Source organism: Babylonia areolata, chromosome 1 (assembly GCF_041734735.1).
Source record: "Babylonia areolata isolate BAREFJ2019XMU chromosome 1, ASM4173473v1, whole genome shotgun sequence".
NCBI lineage: Eukaryota > Metazoa > Mollusca > Gastropoda > Neogastropoda > Buccinidae > Babylonia > Babylonia areolata.
The window spans coordinates 5,056,271-5,077,125 of record NC_134876.1 but is presented as its reverse complement, the minus strand read 5'-3'; the positions used below and the strand labels follow the sequence as shown (position 1 = coordinate 5,077,125).

Sequence of the window (20,855 nt, the reverse complement as noted above, 5' to 3'; positions counted from 1 at the left end):
TAAGAGGGGACTTGATACAGACGTACAAAATATTTAATGGGTTTGACGATGTAAACAAAGCATGCTTTTTTGTACTCCAAAGGTAGACACTACAAGAAACAGTACAGATAAAACATTTAAACAGTATTCCAGAACAAATCTCAGAAAGTTTACATTTAGTAACAGAGTAACAAATTATTGGAACCAATTAGCAAACAATATCAAACGTGCACCTAGTATAAATACTTTTAAGAACCTCATAGATAAACATGAGTTATTGACAAAAACGAAATATGATTTTGATGGATAAAATGACTGAGCTAGTCAACGACCTGACCAACAATAAAAAGAAGTAAATATGAAGGGGCATAAAAAGCCAAAAATGGCTAAGTTGTATATAACAACGCCCCAAATCCTGATCCTGATCCTGATACAATTTTTGTTGTTGTTGTTGTTTTTTTCATTCAATACGCAACAACACTTAACAGTTTAAGAATTCATTTGGTATAAGAACGGGATGGTAGAAACGACGATCTGTGTCCATTTCAAACACGCTGCTTGTCCTCTTTCTCTGTCCCCCTTTCAACCTTCTTCCAGGTTCATGTTCGAAGTCTGCACACTGAACGTTGTTTCCACCTCATGCAGTTGTCCAGGTCCACTTCCGTGTCCAACGTTTTGAGATCTCTGGAAGCGGCTTCACATTTGCAAGATGGCTGGCAACTTGGAACAGTTCGTGTCGAGCGTACAGACTTATTCATCATCAGGTAAATTATGTATGGGAAGCTGAGTAGATAAATTATTTGTTTTTCAGTTGGCTCTAGTAAAATTAGCAACACGGAAGGGTGACGTGCAACTATATGTGTATATCTGTCCTTTGAATATTATATGCATGGAATTGTCTGGAGATTGTGAATGTGATCATTTGATTATTTTTGTTTTGTCAAGTGCAGTGTTGTCTGACGACAAGTAAGTCTGTACAATCCCAAAAGAGCATACAAACAACAGTTCTTATTTGTAACAATATGTGTAAATTGCATTCTAAAAAGAGACGGAATAAAACAAAAACAAAACACAAACCAAGGAAAAGGTAAAGATTTATATTTAATTACACTTATATTATAGATTAAAATTATTTGGTTTAATTTTCATCCAGCATGTACTCTCATCCAGTCTTTTTCTCTGTCCTAGCCTCAATGAAACAATGTGTGTTTTAGTTTTGTCAGTATCACACCTGATAAAAGCATCCAGGTTTTTATATGCAACTATTGTATTGTAAGCTTATGTCCAATCCACAGCCTTCTCTCCCCAGCTTACCCAACCCCAGGTTTCAGCTCCATCCCACCCATCACCCCTACCCTCGTCCAAACCACCCTCCTAGTCTGCCCTCACCCCACCAACCAAGAAATTTGTGCTGATCTTCAGGGCAGCCACAGCCAAACCATTTTTTGATTACACATACTTAACCGTGACCCAACTAGTGCAGACTCTGGCAAGGGTCTGACATTTTTAACCATTTTTCATTAAATACTGGAACCATCCATTCTTTGAGGTATCCATCAAGAAAAGAGTGGAAATGTTGTAGACTGCATGCTCTCCAAATGCTAAGGTATACATTATGACTTGTGTGTACAATGTGTTTATGATTTTGTGTATGTAGGACTGGGGGTAGTGTGTGTGGGAAGTATCATTCAGTGGATGTATCCTGCTGCCATACATGTGTTAGAAATTGAAGGTAAAGTTACAAGGAACAAAACACGCTGACAAACATATATTGGCTTATCATTCTTTGGAATCAGATATGGCAAAATAATATGACACGCACAGGCAAAGCATAAAATAATCGATAAACATTTTTTTGTGAACTTTGAACATTTGCATTACAATTTTACATATAACAAATACTTTTGATGATAGATTAAGTAGTAATCAGATTTTTTTTTTATCAGTGCAGTCTGTCAGCAACTGAAAATATAAAATGATATTGATTGTACTTAATACTGGTAAGTAATTGTATTTTAGTTGCTGTAATTTCCATATATTCTGAGAGAGATGGTACTGTTGCAGAATGTTTCTGTAACATTAACAGTGACCATTCGCTCTTTTGATACTTTGTTGTAATTTAGAGAGAGAGAGAGAAGAGAATGCAGCTGACTCAGTGACTGTTGAATCGAATGAATGAATGATTATTTTAAAACATAGTTTCATGTTTGATGGTTCTAATAAATTAATATCCATGATATTGTGTACATTTAAGGAAATGATACTAATACAGTCTGCATTGTAAATTTATATGTGCAGCTTCTTACACGGCCTTGGTGGAGTATGTCAACAAAAGCATGGACACACTGGCCAAAAACCAGGCCCACCTGGACACAGCTCTGGCCACTCTGAACTACAGTGAACACTCCATTGGTGTCTTGGCTGTCCTGTAAGTGAACAAATGATTGTTAATAGTAGTATATTATGTTGATATTATATCGTTTATAAATTATTCACTTTTTTTAGGTAGTTATTTAGTATGATTGTGTTAACTTGCGTCTTCAAATTATCTTAAGTGTTGTGCTAGTGGTTCCAGCAAAGTAGTGTTACAGTTTTAGTTAGTGTTTAAGCTCTGGTTATTTAACTTTTTTTTTTTAACCAGTAGAGTGCCTATAAGACGTCAGCTGACGTCCTACAAAAAGTATTGCCAAAGTGCCTATAAGACGTGTACTGACGTCCTGCATATGTTCCGATTTTTCCTTCATTGGAATTTGGTTCACTTCACATAAACAGACTCTGAACACTTAGTTTGATGTGTCTGGATTATAAAAATACTATTTAAATGAACTTACATCAGGTAGAAGACCTCTTTCCACTCGATAATAATTTGCTAACTGACCACGTGATACGCACGTGGAAAAGGGGGTTGCATCATGTGCAAACAAATGCATTGAAAACTCTGTCCAATAAAGCAAATAGTCAGTCAGCAGATTTACACAATTCTGAAAGCTCTGCTTGTGATTATGGACAGCTTTTGCGATGGAGAAGGATCTCTCTTGTCTGATTTGAAAACAAAGGTGATTGACAACGACAGTTATGAAACTAACTGCCCATTTTATGGTAATTCAGTCTGTCCATCTAATCAGACAGTGTTTTTGAACAACTGGCTATGATTGACAGAGTACGTACAGCCAGTGTTGGAAACAGAGAAGGAGAGGAGTGATGTAAGACAATAGGTCGAATGCCAGCCAGAGGTCATCAAAGGGGTGTGGCTTTTGGGAAGAGTGTACTCACATATCAAAGCAGACAAAAGGCAATCGACAACCGCCAATGCCCTACGATTTTCATGAAATGCAGTACTGAACCTGCACTGGCCATGAAACACGTGCTTTTTGTTTTTAACGCCTTTTTTCCGCTGAATCAGAGGGATGACTTGTTTGAAAAGGTGGTGAGCCGGATGCACAGCAGACACTTTATTTGGCCCACGTGCAACTTGAAAGAAGTGAATGTCATCAAAGAACTTCACCCTCTCACTCCAAAATGCTCTTTGCTGTCAAAAAGCTTGCCAGTTCAGTTTCTGGGACTGTGATTGACCTTTTAAGTTGACTTTACTCACTTTTGTCATTATTGGGACAGTGATTTACTAATGTCTGCAAGATCTGTGATGTGTTTTCATAAGCTTATAGCCTGTTTTATTTTTTTCTATAGGTATAATCTGACAATAGGCTTGCTATTTCTAGCTGTATTTTGTTTCTTTATGTAGAGGTTGCACAAAAATTATTATCTTGACTTTACATGCCTGAAAGGTTACCTAGAATCAACCAAATTGGGGAAAAAAAGCCCAGAAGCAGAATCTACACTCATTTTCCTTCACAAAAACATTTATTTTCTTTCTGTCTCGCCCATAGCTTTTGTGCTAGAATTTTTTGTGACTTGTTTAATTTATTACCCCTGAATCCTCAAATTTCCCTGGCAAGGGGAGAGCACTTTTTTTTCCTTTTTTTTTTTTTAAACAAAATTCTCCGGCACTGAACTGGTTAATTACACATACTTAACCGTGACCCACTAGTGCAGACTCCGGCAGGGGTCTGATTCCTGTCCTGTGCAAACTACTACCCGCCTATGCGGAGAAAACGAAAGTAGTCTTTAAAAGATCTGGTTGCTACAGCAAATTTCAGGTTGGCTATACACTGATCATGGTTCCTTCCAAATTCAAATAGAATTAAAAGGCAACCTAGTTTTTTTGTTGTTGTTGCTTATTTTAATAAGGCTGCTCTGTTGCGGTTTTTGTTGCTTTCTTGTCAGTATGACCAAAATAGACACAGTGTAATAATATTTGTATTGCTCTTTTGTCTACCAAATGGTGTAGTTAGCCATGAAGGTTACCATGCTGCTTCAAAATATATTTACCAAAGTGAAGCTCTTGACTCCATCCAAATAAAAGTGATGAGTTAAGAACAGCCCCTGATACTTTTCAGTGTAGTTCTCGCTGTTGATTAGCACTGTTAATTTGTTACATATGGTCAGAAAGTATGATAAAATGTGGTTGGTTTACCAGAAATGTGTTTTGTCTACAGGGTGATAAAAATCAGTGGAGCGCACATTCAGGACTTTGAAACCCTGTTTGTTCAAGTTCAAGAATTTATATCATCCTGCAGTGAGGAGCAAATCAGATTTGCAACAGATACTTGTAAGTTCAGTCTCCCCCCTGGCCCTGTCCCGCCCCCCTCTACCCTTTTCTGCCCCACCAGCCACCACCTTTCACACTCGCTGTCTCCTCTCTCTCTCTCTCTCTGTCTCTCTCATTTATGTTCTTGTTTTGTTGTGATCCATAACTACATCAAGTATAATTCACTGCAGTTGTTTGTGTCAACGTGTGTGTGGAATGTGAAATTCAATATATTTGGTTTATAATTTTACTGTGAATCTCTATAGAATGTACGTAAAATGGGCAGTTGCTTAGCTTTTTGTATCAAGTTGGTTGGGAAATGATGTGCTGTAGGTTATCAACACATTGGTGCCGTGTGAAAGGGAGGAATGGGGGTGCATGTGTCTAAAAGTACTGTTAGATACAGAGTGTTCACTCTTAATCCTTATTATTTTGATGATGAATCATTTTCAGTTGCTGAATTGTGCCACAAGTTCACTTCACAGCTGACAGAGAGAAAACAGGTCAGTGCAACACATACTTTCTTGAGTTCCACATCCAGGGATTGTTTTGCAGACAGTATTTTTCAAATAACACCCACCTTCTGATCCACTATGAATCCAGTTTGATGACAGTTTATGTGCTTAAAATGAATTATATCGTATTAAAGCTTGGGAAGCAGACTGAATTGATAAAGAGATTTTGTTAGAATTGAAGGAGAATGTCATACCTCAGCATGGGGGAAGTCAGCTAAGACAGTAAAGATAGTCAGCAGATAGATCTCAGGTGGTGACCTTATGTGTCACAGGCATTAAGAGGATTAATTTATCTTTAAAAAAAACAAAAAAAACAAGCATGAAGAGGATTAACTAATCTAACACAAAAAAATCAAACCAAAAAACAACAACACAAACAAACAAACAAAAAATCTCAAAGTCAAAAAGTAGTTCAACGTTACAAATCAACCATTTTAAATTTCAGGCTGTCAGGCTTCTCACATTCAATACACTCACACACCCAGTCTGGAGCAGATCAAGTTTCAGAGCTGCAATAATAGATTTCTCAAAGGAATATTTAGTAATCTGACTTGCTTTGAAATGTTTGTATTTATTAGATTACTATAATTCAGAAAATAAATCATGATGATAATGTCTATCCTACTTCAGATACAGCACAAAACATCTTTGTAAATTTCAAAAGCAAGATCAGTTAAATCATTTACACCCTAAAACACTATTAAATGTCTCTCCTCTCACATACTTCAGTTACATAAAAAAAAAAAAAAAATAAATGAATGAAAGGTGTTTCAGAATGGCTTACACTACAGCCTGTCAATTTTGTTGTCTTTAGAAAGTTTTGTCTTATTTTGCTTGTCTCTTTGACTGTTCAAGATGGGTTTTTACCTGAGACTAACTGAAATTGTCTGGCCAGTGACTGCTGTTTGTACTTCACTTTGAGTGCCTTCTGTATGTTCCAGGCCCAGCGAGGGATTGCCATCCTGCGTCAGGCAATCCGCAAGATACAGACACATCCTGCTCTGCTGACGTCAGTTCATTCAGATCTGTGTCAGGTGGTAACCTTTGTCATGTCATTCTTTTTCTTTTGTAAGACAGTGAGTTCCGCAGCGTGTAAAGTGCTTTGAGGTCTAAAACAGAATCAGGAATGTGTAAGACAAGACATCATGATAATGATAATAATAATGGTAATAATGATAAGAATAATAATGATAACAACAACAAAAATAAGAATAATAGTAGATAGTACTTGCATAGTTCAAGCTCCCCATATAGTGGGCTCTAAGCATCTGCACATGAAAAAAGCCTTACATATGTATATCTATACACATTGAGACAAGACTACAAACTGCAGATATGAACAATCACACACACACACACACACACACACAAGGCACAAAGTATGATATACACATGCACACACGTGTACACACACACACACACACACACACACACTTTTGTGTGTCCAGACACCTAGTAAACACCCACCCACAAGCACACACATACTACATGATGATTTCAGCAGAGGGTAAAAAAAAACAAAAAACAAGTGGAATGGATGGGACTGGGAGTAGAAAGACATCATCATACATCTCTTTGTCGTTCTCTCATGCTCTGTTTCCCTCTGTTTCAGTCTCGCTCTGTGTCTGTCTCACTCTCTACGTTGGTGGATGTGTACACTATAACTAACTGTACTATCCATCAACGATTAAAAAAAAAAATCCAGTCTTTGTCAAAAACTGTGTAATCCAGCAGGTTGTTTTATACAGCATTGTTGCTTTTATGTGCAGCTGTGTCTCTTAGCCAAAAACATGAAACCTGCACTGAGCATTTTGGATATAGACATCACAGAAATTAGCAGAGAGGTTAGTATGATTTTGGTGTTAGATTCCTCTATTGTGTAAGTGGTGTGTGGTATGTGTGTGTGAACTTAAAGATTGTTGGAAAAATCTGGTGTGTGTGTGTGTATACATGTGTGTGCATTGAAAATGAACAGATCAGTTTGTAAGTTGATATACATATGTCCAAGAGAGAGAGAGGGCATTTTTGTCAGTGCAAAGTAAGATCATTCACCTCCAGATTTGTGCCAGTTGTGAGTGTGTGTTGGAAGCAGACATTGGGAGAAGGGGGATAATTCTAATAATTTTTATCCAGAATATTGGGAAAAGGGGGATAATTCTAATAATTGTTTTTCCAGAATATCAGTTCTTTACATCAACAGATTTTTTTTTATGGATTTTGCTCAGGTGGCAAATGTCTTTTGTATTCTTGTTTGTAACTGTATTGGTTGTTATATCAGTTGAACACAGTGCTTGGCTTATATCAGAGACTGATGTAAGCTTTCAGATGGGCCTTAGGTGTGGTTGGCCTTTGGGGACCATCCCAATACCAACTGTCATACTTGCTATAAATGCTATAAATATGTTTAAAAGATTTTTAAAAACACATGGTTTTACCATTTATAATGATACAATGAAATTTTATGTCAATTAGTATAACATGTCTCATACAAACCTTTTTTGAATTTTTTTCATTGCACTTAAGTTATATCAGACCAGTTATTTGCATATTCATTACCACATCAACACTGTCTGGTTATGTATTACTTTAAAATCATATTGTGTATCAAAAAAAGAATCCTTGCTGTTTCAGAGTGGACATTATGATGCCAAAGATTTCCTGTGCTATTTTTACTATGGTGGTATGATCTACACAGCTCTAAAAAATTACAACAGAGCTCTTTATTTCTTTGAAATGGTAAGTGTGAAAGATGTCATGCCAGTCCATACTTTTTCATGTTTTCTTTTTCTTTTTCCTATTTCTTCTCGTTCATTCTTTGAAAATCAGTAGGCTCTGCTATAGTATTAACTTAAAGAATATTATAGTTACATATGGTTTGTATTGCCATGCAAGAGGTTTTGCTGTATCGACAATTACATATGGTTTGTATTGCCATGCAAGAGGTTTTGCTGTATCGACAATTTAGCAGGGTAATGTATTACATATTTGAGTTGTGTCAAATTTTAGAATTCAGTGCTTTGATAAAGATTTTGAAGAATCTTACATTTACCCCATACAGTCCAAACTGATGGCATGAAATGCAGTAGGTTTTTTTTTTGTTTATGTTTTTCTTTTTGTTTTTTAACGCATTCATCCTTGGAGAGGCTGCGTTACTTTCAGAACTAAAGAATTGCTTTTTTTTTTTCATAGCACCAAGAGATGCCTTAAATTTTTAGGAGTGAAGAGATGATTTGTTGTTATCTTCAGGCCTTAAGATATGTTTGTTTTTCTTGTGTCAGAATAGGAGATGGGCTGGGTTGGGTTGGATTTTTTTTAGTATCAAAACTGTGAATGAGATGCTTTGTTCTCAGTTCTGAACACAGATGCATTCACTTTCTTTGCCAAGTATCGGTGTGACAACACGGTTTATACTGTCACGGAAGTCTGGAAAAGTGTTGGAAAAATGGGACAATCATTTTTCAGGGCTGGAAGAATCTTTGGAAAAAATATTTCTTGCCCATCAGGGTCTGAAAAAGTCTAGGAATTTTGATAAAATCTCTTATCAGTACTATTCAACAAACAGCTTATTGCGGTTTTGGGTTTGTTTGGGTTTTTTTTAATTATTTTTTTTAATAAAAAGATGAAAATTGGTTACCGGTACTTGGAAGTCAGACATTCTCTGTAGTCATTAGTGTAGCAGGCAAATTTATGAACAAGTCTGGTTTTGTGTTTGGTATGGAAAATGTTGTCTGCTGTGGAAAAGGTGCTTAGAAAAGTGTCGGGTTTTCTTATATAGTTGAAAACCCTGTGACAAGTGCTGGGAGTAGTGGAATTGTTGTGTTTTTTTGTTGTTATTGTTGTTTTTATCCAAACATTTGTATGAGCACAAGTGTGACCAGTGTTTTTTCTTTCTTTTTTTTTTTTTTTTTTTTTTGTGTGTGTGTGTGTTTTACCAAACATTCAGGTAAGTACAAGTGTGACCAGTGTTGTTGTTTTTTTAGACTATTTTTTTGTTGTTGAAATACCTTTTTTCTCTCCCTTCGCCCTTGCCTCCTCCACCACCACCTCCACCCTCCCACCCACCCCCTCCCCCCCCAGGCGGTGACGACGCCCAGCATGGCAGTGAGCCACATCACGATGGAGGCCTACAAGAAGTTCCTCCTGGTGGCCCTGGTGGTGCAGGGCAAGGTGCCCACGCTGCCCAAGTACACCTCGCAGGTGGTGCCGCGCTACATCAAGCCCCTCTGCCAGGCCTACCACGACCTGGCCAACGCCTATGCCACCAACAACCCCGCCGAGGTGCGCTCCACCATCAACAAGCACATGGACACCTACACCAGGGTGAGTCCCGTTGCCTCCCACTCCTGATCCCCACACCCGGACTTCCACACCCACCCCCTTTTTTTTTTCTTTTTTTTTTTTGTGTGCATGAAAGAGATAGAGAAAATGTGGACGATATCAGGGTACTTGAAGATAAAAGGGTTTTGTGAAGATTTTTTTTTGTTTTGTTTGTCCAAGTATTGGGTTGTTGTTTTCTTTAGAGAGCATGAGGGCAATATCAGGGTACTTGAAAATAAAAGGGTGTGGTGTTTTTTTTCTTTTCTTTTTCTTTTTTTTTATTTTTATTTTATTTTATTTTTTTAGTATGTGTTCCCATTGCAGTTGTTTTTGTATTTTTTAAATTTTTCTTTCTTTTCAGTACCTGTTCCTGTTGCAGAATTACTTTTTTTGTTGAAAATGACCGTGTTTTATTTTTTCGGTACCTGTTCCTATAGCAGTTACTTTTTTTGGTTAAAAATAACAGTTTCAGTAGCTCAAGGAGGCGTCACTGCGTTCAGACAAATCCATATACACTACACCACATCTGCCAAGCAGATGCCTGACCAGCAGCATAACCCAACGCGCTTAGTCAGGCCTTGAGAGAGAAAAAAAAGGAAAAAAAAGGGTGAATAAATAATAGATAAATACATAAAAAAGAACTACTACTACTAATAATAATATGTAGAAGGCGCGAAAACTTGATGAAGTCAACTATAAGCGTACATAAATAAATAGATAATGATTTTTTTTTTTTTTTTTTTAAAGACAAAAAAGTAATAATAATAATAATAATAATAAAATAAATAAATAAAAAAGACAACAATGATGATAAATAAGCAGATAAATGTAAAACATGCAGACACACATTCACACATACACACACATCTGCATAACAGATATGCACCAAACATGCAGTTTCACGGATATGAAAGCACAGTCAAATACACATAAACGTACATGAGCGCCTGGTCTTCAAAACTTCGAAAGATGCTCAGGAAAGAACTAAAGCCGTCCAGAAACAACTAAATAATATTGCTCAATGGTGCAAAGACACAGGATCTTCCATCAATCCAGCGAAAGCCCAAATGTTGCTGTGCACCCTCAACAACAGAACCGCGAGCAAATCACCACCACCACCTGTGTCATTCAACGGGATTCAGATCGAGAAAACTGAATGCCTACGCTACCCAGGAATACACTTTGACAGGATGCTGACCTTCAGAAAACATACGGAAAATACTGTTCTCAAATGCAAAAAGGGCCTTTCAGTCTTAAAAGCAATGGCAACCAAAGGTATTGAACAACGCCACCTCTTCCTGCTATACCAATCACTCGTCCTCAGTGTGATCGACTACGGACTTGGGCTAACACCACCATATCAAAGCAACCTCCTAAAATTAGAAAGAGTTCAAAATGAAGCTATGAGGCTGATCCTTGGAACAACAAAAGACGCCCACTGAAACCATGCGATACCTGCTTGACCTTCCTTCAGTGCAGGCCAGAAACAAGTTAGAACAGGTTAAGACCTACTTCAAAGCATTAGAAAACCCTCAAAACCCACTGCATCACGCAGTCAAAGACCCAAAAGGCAGCCGTCTAGGACGAGGAAGATCATGGATGGGGCAAGCAGAAGACACAATCCAGCTAGTATGCCGACTACAAGACCTGAAAGAAACAAAAGAATGGGAGAAAAAACCTCCAAAACCTCAACCATCTGCTCAGCACAGCCATTTCACCCACTCTAGGAAGACATTGTTGGGAATGGCCAGAGGGCAAAACTGATGCAGAAGTGAAGCTACTCATAGAAGAAAACAGTAAAGAAGAGGACATCATCATATACACAGATGGCTCAGTCACCAAAGACCAATTTGGTTGGAGATTCACTGCGAAACAAATGGAAAAACAATTAGGGAAGAGAATGCTGCCTACAAAGTCACAACGATGGAAGTTGAAGCTGTGACACATGCCCTCCAGTGGCTATCGTCTATCCATATGCCCGGAAACCAACATGCCATGATTCTAACCAGCTCAATGAACCTCATAAAAATAACCGTGTTTTTTGTTCAGTACCTATTCCTACTGCAGAATTACTTTTTTTGTTGAAAATAACAGTGGGGTTTTTTCTTCAGTACCTGTTCCTATTGCAGAATTACTTTTTTGTTGAAAATAACAGTTGGGGTTTTTTCTTCAGTACCTGTTCCTATTGCAGAATTACTTTTTTGTTGAAAATAACAGTTGTGGGTTTTTTGTTTGTTTGTTTTGTTTTTTTTCTTTTCTTTTCTGTATCTGTTCCTATTGCAGAATTACTTTTTTTGTTTTTGTTGAAAATAACGTTTTTGTTTTGGTGTCTTACCCATTTGCAATTATTTTTGGGTAGTGTTGCTTGAAAGAGAATCATTGTTGAATTTGATTGATTGTTTCACTTTTGCTTTCTGATGTTGTTTTTATCATTGATGGTATTTGTTATGTAATATGTTAGATATTTAATTTAGCCACATTGTCCCCATAAAAGGCATGATGTGCAAAATGTATCTACGCACAGTTCAGTCATGCAGTTTATCTGTTGATAGGTGGTCAGATGCATGAAGTTGATGATACCTCTTTTGACAAAATATTACTGGAGATGGTTGATACAGTGTTTGAACAAAGCAACACAGTCATCAAACAAATGAACAAAGAAACCAAACCAAACAAAAGCAGAGTTTTATCTATTCTGATTTATGTCTTTGTCTTACGTTAAGGTCTTAAGCAGGCTCTCAAGGCCTGACCAGCTTTGGGTCTGTGCGTAGATCAGGCATATGCTCCCTTTGGCTTTTTTTTTTTTTTCTTTTTTCCTTTTACCTTTTTTCTTCTTTCTTTTTTTTTAAAGCAGATGTGGCACAGTATACATAGATCAGTCCACAGGCTTTGACACCTCTGAAACTGATCTTAACCCTTTACTGCTGAACCTTGGTGAAATGACATCAATGTGGCATGAGTTTACAGTACTGTTTTGACTTTCTTGTTTTTTTTCCGTACCTAGATTATTGTAATTCTCTCTTTGCTGGGCTTCCCAGTGATAAACTCTACAAGCTCCAGAAAATACAGAATAGTGCAGCTCGACTCGTCCTTAAAAAGTCGCGGAGAGAGAGTGCTACTGCTCTCCTGCAGACACTTCATTGGTTGCCTGTTCAAGCCAGAATTGAATATAAAGTTGCTTGCCTATGCTTTCAGTGCCTGAATTGTGATACCACACCCTCATATCTTTCTGAGCTTGTTAACCTGTACTTGCCAAACAGAACATTGAGATCTCTTGATTCCTCCCAGCTAACTGTTCCCCGATACTTCCTTAACTCCTGTGGAAAGAGGTCATTTTCCATCTTCGGCCCAACAACTTGGAATTCTCTGCCTATTGCTCTCAGACAAACAACTCATACATCTACCTTTAAAGTAAATCTTAAAACTTATCTCTTTAAAAAATACTTGTCATAACTCAAATAGTGCTTTTTTTCCCAGGCCCATGGCAATGTGAGTATGTGTGATAGGAGAGTAGAGAGAATGGGAGTGGGTAGATGGATGGTGGCGGTGTAGTTCGAAAGGGAGAATGGCCCAATTTTTACCCCTTTTACCTTTTCTATCCAAAATTTTATTTTACAATTTTTACAAAATCTGTGGCATGCAGATTACAATTATGTTCCTTTTTACATGTATGTATTTTAAGTGAAAATTGCTGTCATCTCAGCCGTTTAATCATGTGTGTGTCTGTGCGTGTGTGTTAGTGTGAGTGTTGGAGTGTAACAGTTGTAGTATTGATAGTATGTTACTTTGTGAGTTTTATGCATTGTGTTTTTTTTTTAAAATAATATCAATGATTCTGTTTTTATTTTTCTACTACTTTTTATGTGCTTTCTTGTTTCACTTTAGGTACTGGATTGTAAAGTGCTTAGAGCTGGCTTATGCTTGTATTGTAGCGCAATATAAAAATAAAACATTTACCTAACAATGCTACTTATTTTTCTGATCAAAGGGTGAGCAATCCCAAGGGGAAGAAGTCCAAATACAGAGTGGTGGCTGAAATCCTGATCTGTAGAGCTCTGCCTTATCTCAGTCAGGTGACAGCCCTTTACTGATGAGCAAACCTTTCTGCAGTAGTCAAGGGGTTCAACGGATATGTGGATTTCCCTTCTTTTTTTTCTTTTTTTTTAAAATGAGAATACTGTTGATGATTTCAGTGTAATGATACTGTCATCCATGGACAGTAATATTTTGTGGTTATGTTTGCATTTTTTTTTTTTTTTAAAGAAGTTTACAGTGCATTATACCAACTGTGTTGTTGATTGTTATCTGTGGCAGGACAACAATGTTGGCCTTGTCAAGCAGTGTGAAACAGCTATGTTCAAGAAGAACATCCAGAGGTTGACCAAGGTAAACTGGCATGATGACGCAGTGTATGTGGTGGTGGCAAGGGAGGTGTCTGTGTGTGTGAATTTATTTAGTGTTTTCTTGATGTATTGAATCTTCACTCCAGCATTTGTTTCTTTGATCATGCAACAAAATGATACAGAGCACTGTTTTGTCTCAGTGTTGTTGGTTTTTGTTGTTGTTGGGTGTTTTTTTTGTGTGTGTGTGTGTTTTTGGGGTTGTTGTTGTTTTTTTTGTAAGGTTATAATCAACAAACCTGTAATACTTAGTATATTTTTCAGTGACATACCTACTCTAAAAATTTGACCAACAATAAAATATTCATGGACATTTCAAATGCAGAAAAGCTTATTCTTCTTCTTCTAACAATCACAGATAGTTTCACAATGTTGACAGAATAGAAACAACAGCAGAGGTCTGTTGACCATTCATGAAAGCTTTTCAGTCATAACTATACATTACTATAGATAGAAACAACAGCAGTTGGAAAGTCCTTTGACCAGTAACCAGTTTTTACAGTGCCAACTGTAAATTGAAACAACAGCAGATGAAAGGCGAATGGAGTCATTTCTACTGATGCAGTCAGGTTGTTAATCAAGTCACTGTTTACAGCTGAACTCCCATGGCAAAATGTATGTCAATAGGCAGTGGCTGCATAGGTACATTTGGAATTACAGTGTCATTTTATATTTTCCGACGTTACAGCTTACATTTGTGGTATGTTTCGTTTTGCTCAGACTTTCCTCACTTTGTCCCTGACGGACATGGCCAACAGGGTACAACTGCCCAATCCCAGGGAAGCAGAGAAATACGTTCTGCACATGGTGAGTGCTGCTGGTACTCTTATTTTATTTATGATTATGTGTATGGGTTTGCACATTTCAATCCAAGTCTGATTTTTTTTTTTTTTTTTTTTTTTTTTTTAGTTCTCACCATGTTAGTTTGGAGCACAGAGGATGATCTGATCATGTCAGAAAAATATGAGCTTAGTGCCATATTGTTATGATTTTGTGGTATACCTGCTGTTAAGGTACTTGGCATGCAGTTGTATAACAAGCACGTTGAGTGTTGGTGCTTCATGTCCCTGTAACTTGCATTGACTGACTTTGTTTATATGTGAATGTTTAAAGTTAGTTATTTCTCATTTCTTCAAGATTTTGTTTATTTTTTTACATATATATATTTTTTTTTTCCCAGTATTTCAGTTCCATTGTGAGCAAACTTTGTTCTATGTACTGCAGATCGAGGACGGAGAAATCTTTGCCACTATCAACCAGAAGGATGGAATGGTTCGTTTTCATGACAACCCAGAGAAGTACAACAGTGCTGCCATGCTTTTGGAGTTGGACAAAGAGGTTGGTGTGTTTGAACTGTCTGTCCTGCGCTGTCATCTTTCTTGTTTACTTACTGACTTAAACCTCTTCATGCCCTGTGGCTTATCCATTCAACCCTGGGGAGTTTACAGCCTTGACAGGCATCCATTCTCCATTGATGGGGATAAACACAGAAAATGTACTGTTTTTCCTCTAAATTGCCTGTGGACCCATCTGGAAATTCCATATGAGTTCTTTGTGGTTTATTCATTAGTAGAACATGAGAACTGTTTCAGTGATGCTTCTTTGTTTGTGGGCTGCAACTCCCACGTTCACTTGCATATATACTCGTGGGCTTTTACGCCTGCCATGAAGGCAGCCAAACTCTGTTTTCGGGGGGGTGTATGTTGGGTATGTTCTTGTTTTCATTACCCGCCAAATGCTGACATGGATTGCAGGATCTTTAACATGCATATTTGATCTTCTGCTTGCGTATACACATGGGGTTCAGGTACAAGCAGGTTTGCACATTTTGTTGACCTGGGAGATTGGAAAAATGGGATGAATTTTGACTCCAGAGCAAGAGGCACAAGACTCACTGAGTTAAGGCCTCCACCAGAGACCTCCACTGCTGCCTGTCTTTTGCTGCCCCTCCTAGATACCCCCAGGTAGAGCCATTTGTAATCTTTCTGCACGGCTGTCATTTTACATAAAAAGCAGGAGCTATAGTTTTAGAGAAGGTGGAAAAGATTCTGCAGTTTCTTGACAATGTGATAGAATGATTAAAGTTAAGTGGATGCAGGGCATTTCTATTTTCAACGCCTTGTGTGTTTGTCAGATGGTATGATCAAAATAACAAATAAAAATGCTCATGTACTCATGATATAGACAAATAGATTGACAGATAGATAGATGTGTATGATCATATGAGAAGTCAGCCATATTCTTATTTTCCTGCAACAGATTCTTAGGATTAACTTAAGTACGGATTCTTTTTTTCTTTCCACAGATGCAAAAGTGCATCAAAATGGATGAGAAACTGAAGGAAATGGACAGGGAAATCGCTGTCAATCCACAATATGTTCAGAAGGTAAGGAAACAGTGCTCACTCTGTCTCTCTTCCTGGTCCTCTAATCTCTCTCTTTACAATTTACACACACACACACACACACACACACACACACACACACAGCATTCCATTATCTCTCCCAGAAGCCCGTTTCTGGATTTATGGCCTGGGTTCCTGTTCTATTCAAAATATATCTCACAGAATAAAAGCTCTATATAATCCAACAACAGGAAAAAGCTGGTCATGTAACTGTGACCATTGCTTACAAGGACAGAAAGCTCATTTTTAATAATATAGCGACTTCCTGAAAAGTTTGCTCCAGGTTTTTCCATCATCAGTTCCTGATAGCAAAATGGGTTAGGTACATATGACAGTGGACATTCTTTCCATTCCATGGAGAAATATGTATGTGTACATGTACCTGTTGTTGGAAAAGGCTTGGGCAGAAAGTGTGTCATTAATTTTCATTGCAGCAAGTTGGTCAGCTCGGCTGTGGTTCCTGCAGTCATTGTAGCTCTTTCGTGCTCATCTTGTTAAGTTCTGGCTCAGTTCCAGACCTCTGCCACTGCCAAAATCCTGAACCCATCATAGAAACCAAAGATGTTAGTGTTGAATGTATAAATGATATTTGAGTTGTATAGATAGTAGATCTGAGCCCTGTAGTTCATTTTGGGGGTCTCAAGGATATATCTGGATCAGTTATGCTGGGAGACGTATGTTAATGGGACAGAAGCCCAGAACTGTGCTGGCACTTGTGACAGAATCATAGTAAGTATGGTATGTCAAACATGATTATAGGGAAAACATTTCTGATCTCACTTGGAAAAAAAAAATGTTTAACAATATGTGCTTCTGATAATTGTGCACAGTAATATTCATTATTGACATACTTTTGTGCATCACTTTTATGGCATCATTTTCAATTTAAAAAATGTGAGTATATAGTTATTGTTTCATGCTTTAGAATCAAACAGGATGATCTCATGTTAATGAATCAAACAGTGTGGTTTTCATGATTATGGTTATCTCTTTGTCTCTCATGAAATCTGTCATTCTTTTTTTTTTTTTATATTTTAATCAACAGAGGAAACTTTTACGTGTGTATGTGATGGAGGGAAGGGAAACAATTACCTGTTTATTTTTTCAGAAGCGTTATTTAACACCTTTATTCAAGGACTGTGGGCATAATATGAAGCTTCCTCTTTCTTCTTTTTGTTTTTTTTTGTGTGTTTTTTTCGTATGCACAGAACAAAAAAGGCAGAGTAAGAAGGTTCCTATTTTTAGTATGCACAGACCAAGAAAGGCAGAATATGAAGCTTCCTATTTTTAGACTGTGCAGAGCAAGAAAAACTCGAACCAAGGAGACGAAGGGAACCATTCACCTGTAGAAATGTTGCCAGCCTGCTGAATGCCTCTATCAAGTCTCAGGCGTATGATTGCCAGTGACAATGGTGAAGAGTGCTACAATCATCTCTGTCAATTCTTGCAGATGAGCGGCATTCATGATGACGACATGCCAGCATCAACAAGCAAGGGCCAGACCTTTTGATTTCGTCCTTTTTTTTTTTTCTTTTTTCTTTTTTTGTGTTCTGATTTTTTTTCTTTTCACCTGCTGCCATCATTCACCCCATTGTTGCCAGCATTTTGATTTTGTTCGAAAGCTTATCTGCATGGTTTGTGTGCGAGTGTGTGGTGGTTTTTGGGATTTTTTGTTCTTTTTCTCAGAATTCTGAATTAATAAAAGTTGATAAAAGTAAGGATTTGACATGCAATCATTAATTCACAAAGTGCTTGTTGATAAAACAGGTCTTTCTGAACTTAGTGTTAATGAATATTTTGTCAGGAACACGGAGTTAATGAATACATTGTTTGCTTTCAGTGTTAATATTATTTTGTCAGGAACTTAACGTAACTGATTTTTTTTTTCTTCAGTATAATAAAGGTATGTAAGTATAAACATCCATCCATCAATCCATTAAGCTTTAAAAGAGAGACAGAAATGAACAGACACAAACTGGACACTGTGTGCTGCATGAGTTAAAGTTCAAATATCAGTACTCGCATTCAGTAGTCTCATTTGTAGCATCTTGAATCTTCTCAGACAAGAATGTGTATGTGCTTTAAGTGTGCTGTTTGCATTAATATGTTAACTGTTTCACCTGTGAACTGGAAACAGGTTGGTTGTATGAAAGGTAGAGATTCTGCATTCAACAACAAGGAAAGGCTGCTTCAGGAAAGCTGCTTCAGTTTCAGATCTGTGACAAAAATAAAAAATGTAGTAATTTAGTCTGGATAAAGATTGTGTATTTATGAGTTTTGTGTGTTTTTAGGATACATGCTGGAATGTATGTTCATGTGTGTACATGCATGTGTGTGTATGTGTACGTGTGTGTTAGTCAGGAGGTCACATGATTTGTTCTGACTGCGGGATATTGAAATTACTGTATTGCCCCTTATTTCTGTCATTAAAATGTTTGTGAAAAGTGGTAACTTTGCACAGTTGTTTCACTTGACTGAATTTATCATGTGGTGCAATGTTTACTTTGATATATAAAAAAAGAATGTTACATTTAATGTGTCTGGATGGTTGAAATAATGTCACTTTGCAGGCATTTACAAATAACAATTAAAAGATCTTTTTTGTTACTTTTGTGTTTGGAGTTTCTTATAATGTGAATGTCAAAGTTGATTTTGTGTTTTGAAACACACACACACACACATACACACACACACACAGACAACCGAACACCGGGTTAAAACATAGACTCACTTTGTTTACACAAGTGAGTCAAAAATGAACCTGTTTACTGCATGGAGAATTTGCATCACTTGATGAGTCATTTATTATTATTATTTACATTCCTGTTTCTGATTTGATTCTACAACCACTATTTCAATTACATTGTCAAGGTCTCAGAAACCAGAAAAAATAGAAGAAGAAATGCCTTTCAGTGTTATTCAAATAATTTTTCAATCTGGGTGTGGATATATTGAACCGTGAAACATCCTTCCTTTTTTCAACACATGCTTCCAATTTCCCCCCAACCCCTCTCTCATTCCCTCCACCACCCCTGCCCCCTCTTCCTTCCACTATTGATGGTGTGCTTTATGTGAAAGCATGAGTCACAGAGTATTTACACATGTGAGTCACAGAGTATTTGCGCATGTGTATGTTTGTGACAGCCAAGTGATCAGGCAAATGAACTTTGACACTGAAAGCCTGTTTCAGTTTCAAGGAGGCATTAGTAAAGTATGTGTAAATCAAAGTAAAATGGACAAAAATAAATAAAACAAATAAATCATTATAATTAAAATGAAAGAACCACTGAATGCAAAAGATTGAAATGAAATGAGAATGGATATGGTCCACATTCAGTGAACTTGTGCACCACCACGTTTGCATGCAAATTGATTACTCTCTCTCTCTCTCTCTTGTGTGCACATGCTTACACACAGATGGCCCGTGAGGTCACAGGTGTGTCTGTTCAAATCCCAGGTGCACCAGATAGGCTAAGGATGGAGGTTTTGGGGTTTTTTTTCCATTCTCAGTCACAAATGTGGATAACTTTTGTGTGAACATGCATGCAAAAGATTGTATATGCACATCAAACATCCAGTCAGTCATGAAAAAGAAACACCCAGCATACAAGTATACCCCAAATGGGATGGGGCTGGATAAAATGCCCGATACCAAGGTAAACATGGCTATTTTATGATTAAGGCTTTATGGAGAGTATTTTCAGTGGTAGTATATAAAGCACCATTCTACAATTCAATCTGTCGGTACATCTGCACCCTGCAAAACCATATTTTTTGATTGACAGAGTTCCAATTCTGACATCCTGACCAATGCGGATATCCTGGTTGTGGCCAAAATGTTTAAATTATCTATTGGTATTACTTTGACAAAGAAAAACTGGAAGAATTACCATGAACTAACCAGGCACCATGGCATAACTCGGATGTCAATTTTAACCTCTTCAGGGGCATGCTGTCATTGTGGAATTGATCATTCAGCCTGTGCTTGGCTCCTGCCCAGAGTTGATAGTGCTGTGGGCTAAAATGGAAAGACTAGGACCATACATCTACTGTCATCCATCTCGCACATGCATCTTTGAGTGTCACTAGAATGTTCTGACCAGCTCAGCAGGTGTCTATCTCTCAGACATCACTTTTTTTTCTTTTTCTTTTTTTTTTCTTTTTTCTTTTTTTTTAAGGAAGCATTGTACTAATCCATGTTAGTCACAAACCAAAATGGAAATCCATTGCAACACTCACACTGATAGCATTTTCATCTTCAATTTTCATGAAAAAAACAAAAACAAAAAACACAAAAAAACACACAAAAAACAACTAAACAAACAAACAAACTGGGGAAAAAAGAAAGAAAAAAAACCACCCCAAATACTCAACACCTGAAGAAACTGAAAATGACCACTGATTAAAAAGGCAAAGCACCAAATAAGAAAATGAGAGTGAACTCCCTTAATGCCTTTTTTTTTTTTTTTTTTTTTTTTTTTTTTGCCATGGGCATAATTTGTTTTTTCCAATCTTTTTTCAAACTTGGACTGTGTATTTATTTGGTGTTTCTTTCATTAATATTTTATCATATTTCATATACGCTTTCAAAG

The 20,855-nt window shown here is 37.2% G+C and overlaps 1 protein-coding gene across 2 annotated transcripts; it reads left to right on the top strand.

Moving 5' to 3' along the window:
- The first annotated feature begins 671 nt into the window (after positions 1-671).
- On the top strand, positions 672-18,870 carry LOC143290931 (COP9 signalosome complex subunit 3-like). Of its 2 annotated transcripts, none has more exons than XM_076600511.1 (13): positions 672-743; positions 2,278-2,407; positions 4,536-4,648; positions 5,081-5,130; positions 6,084-6,176; positions 6,912-6,986; positions 7,774-7,878; positions 9,220-9,462; positions 13,774-13,845; positions 14,580-14,666; positions 15,084-15,197; positions 16,165-16,245; positions 17,714-18,870. In XM_076600511.1, exons 1-13 carry the CDS (start codon positions 689-691, stop codon positions 17,771-17,773), a joined length of 1,278 nt encoding a protein of 425 aa, XP_076456626.1. In that variant the 5' UTR covers positions 672-688; the 3' UTR covers positions 17,774-18,870. The 2 variants fall into 2 exon arrangements, with proteins under 2 accessions (XP_076456626.1, XP_076456617.1); XM_076600502.1 differs by lacking the exon at positions 17,714-18,870 and adding an exon at positions 17,555-17,707.
- Positions 18,871-20,855: the final 1,985 nt, after the last annotated feature.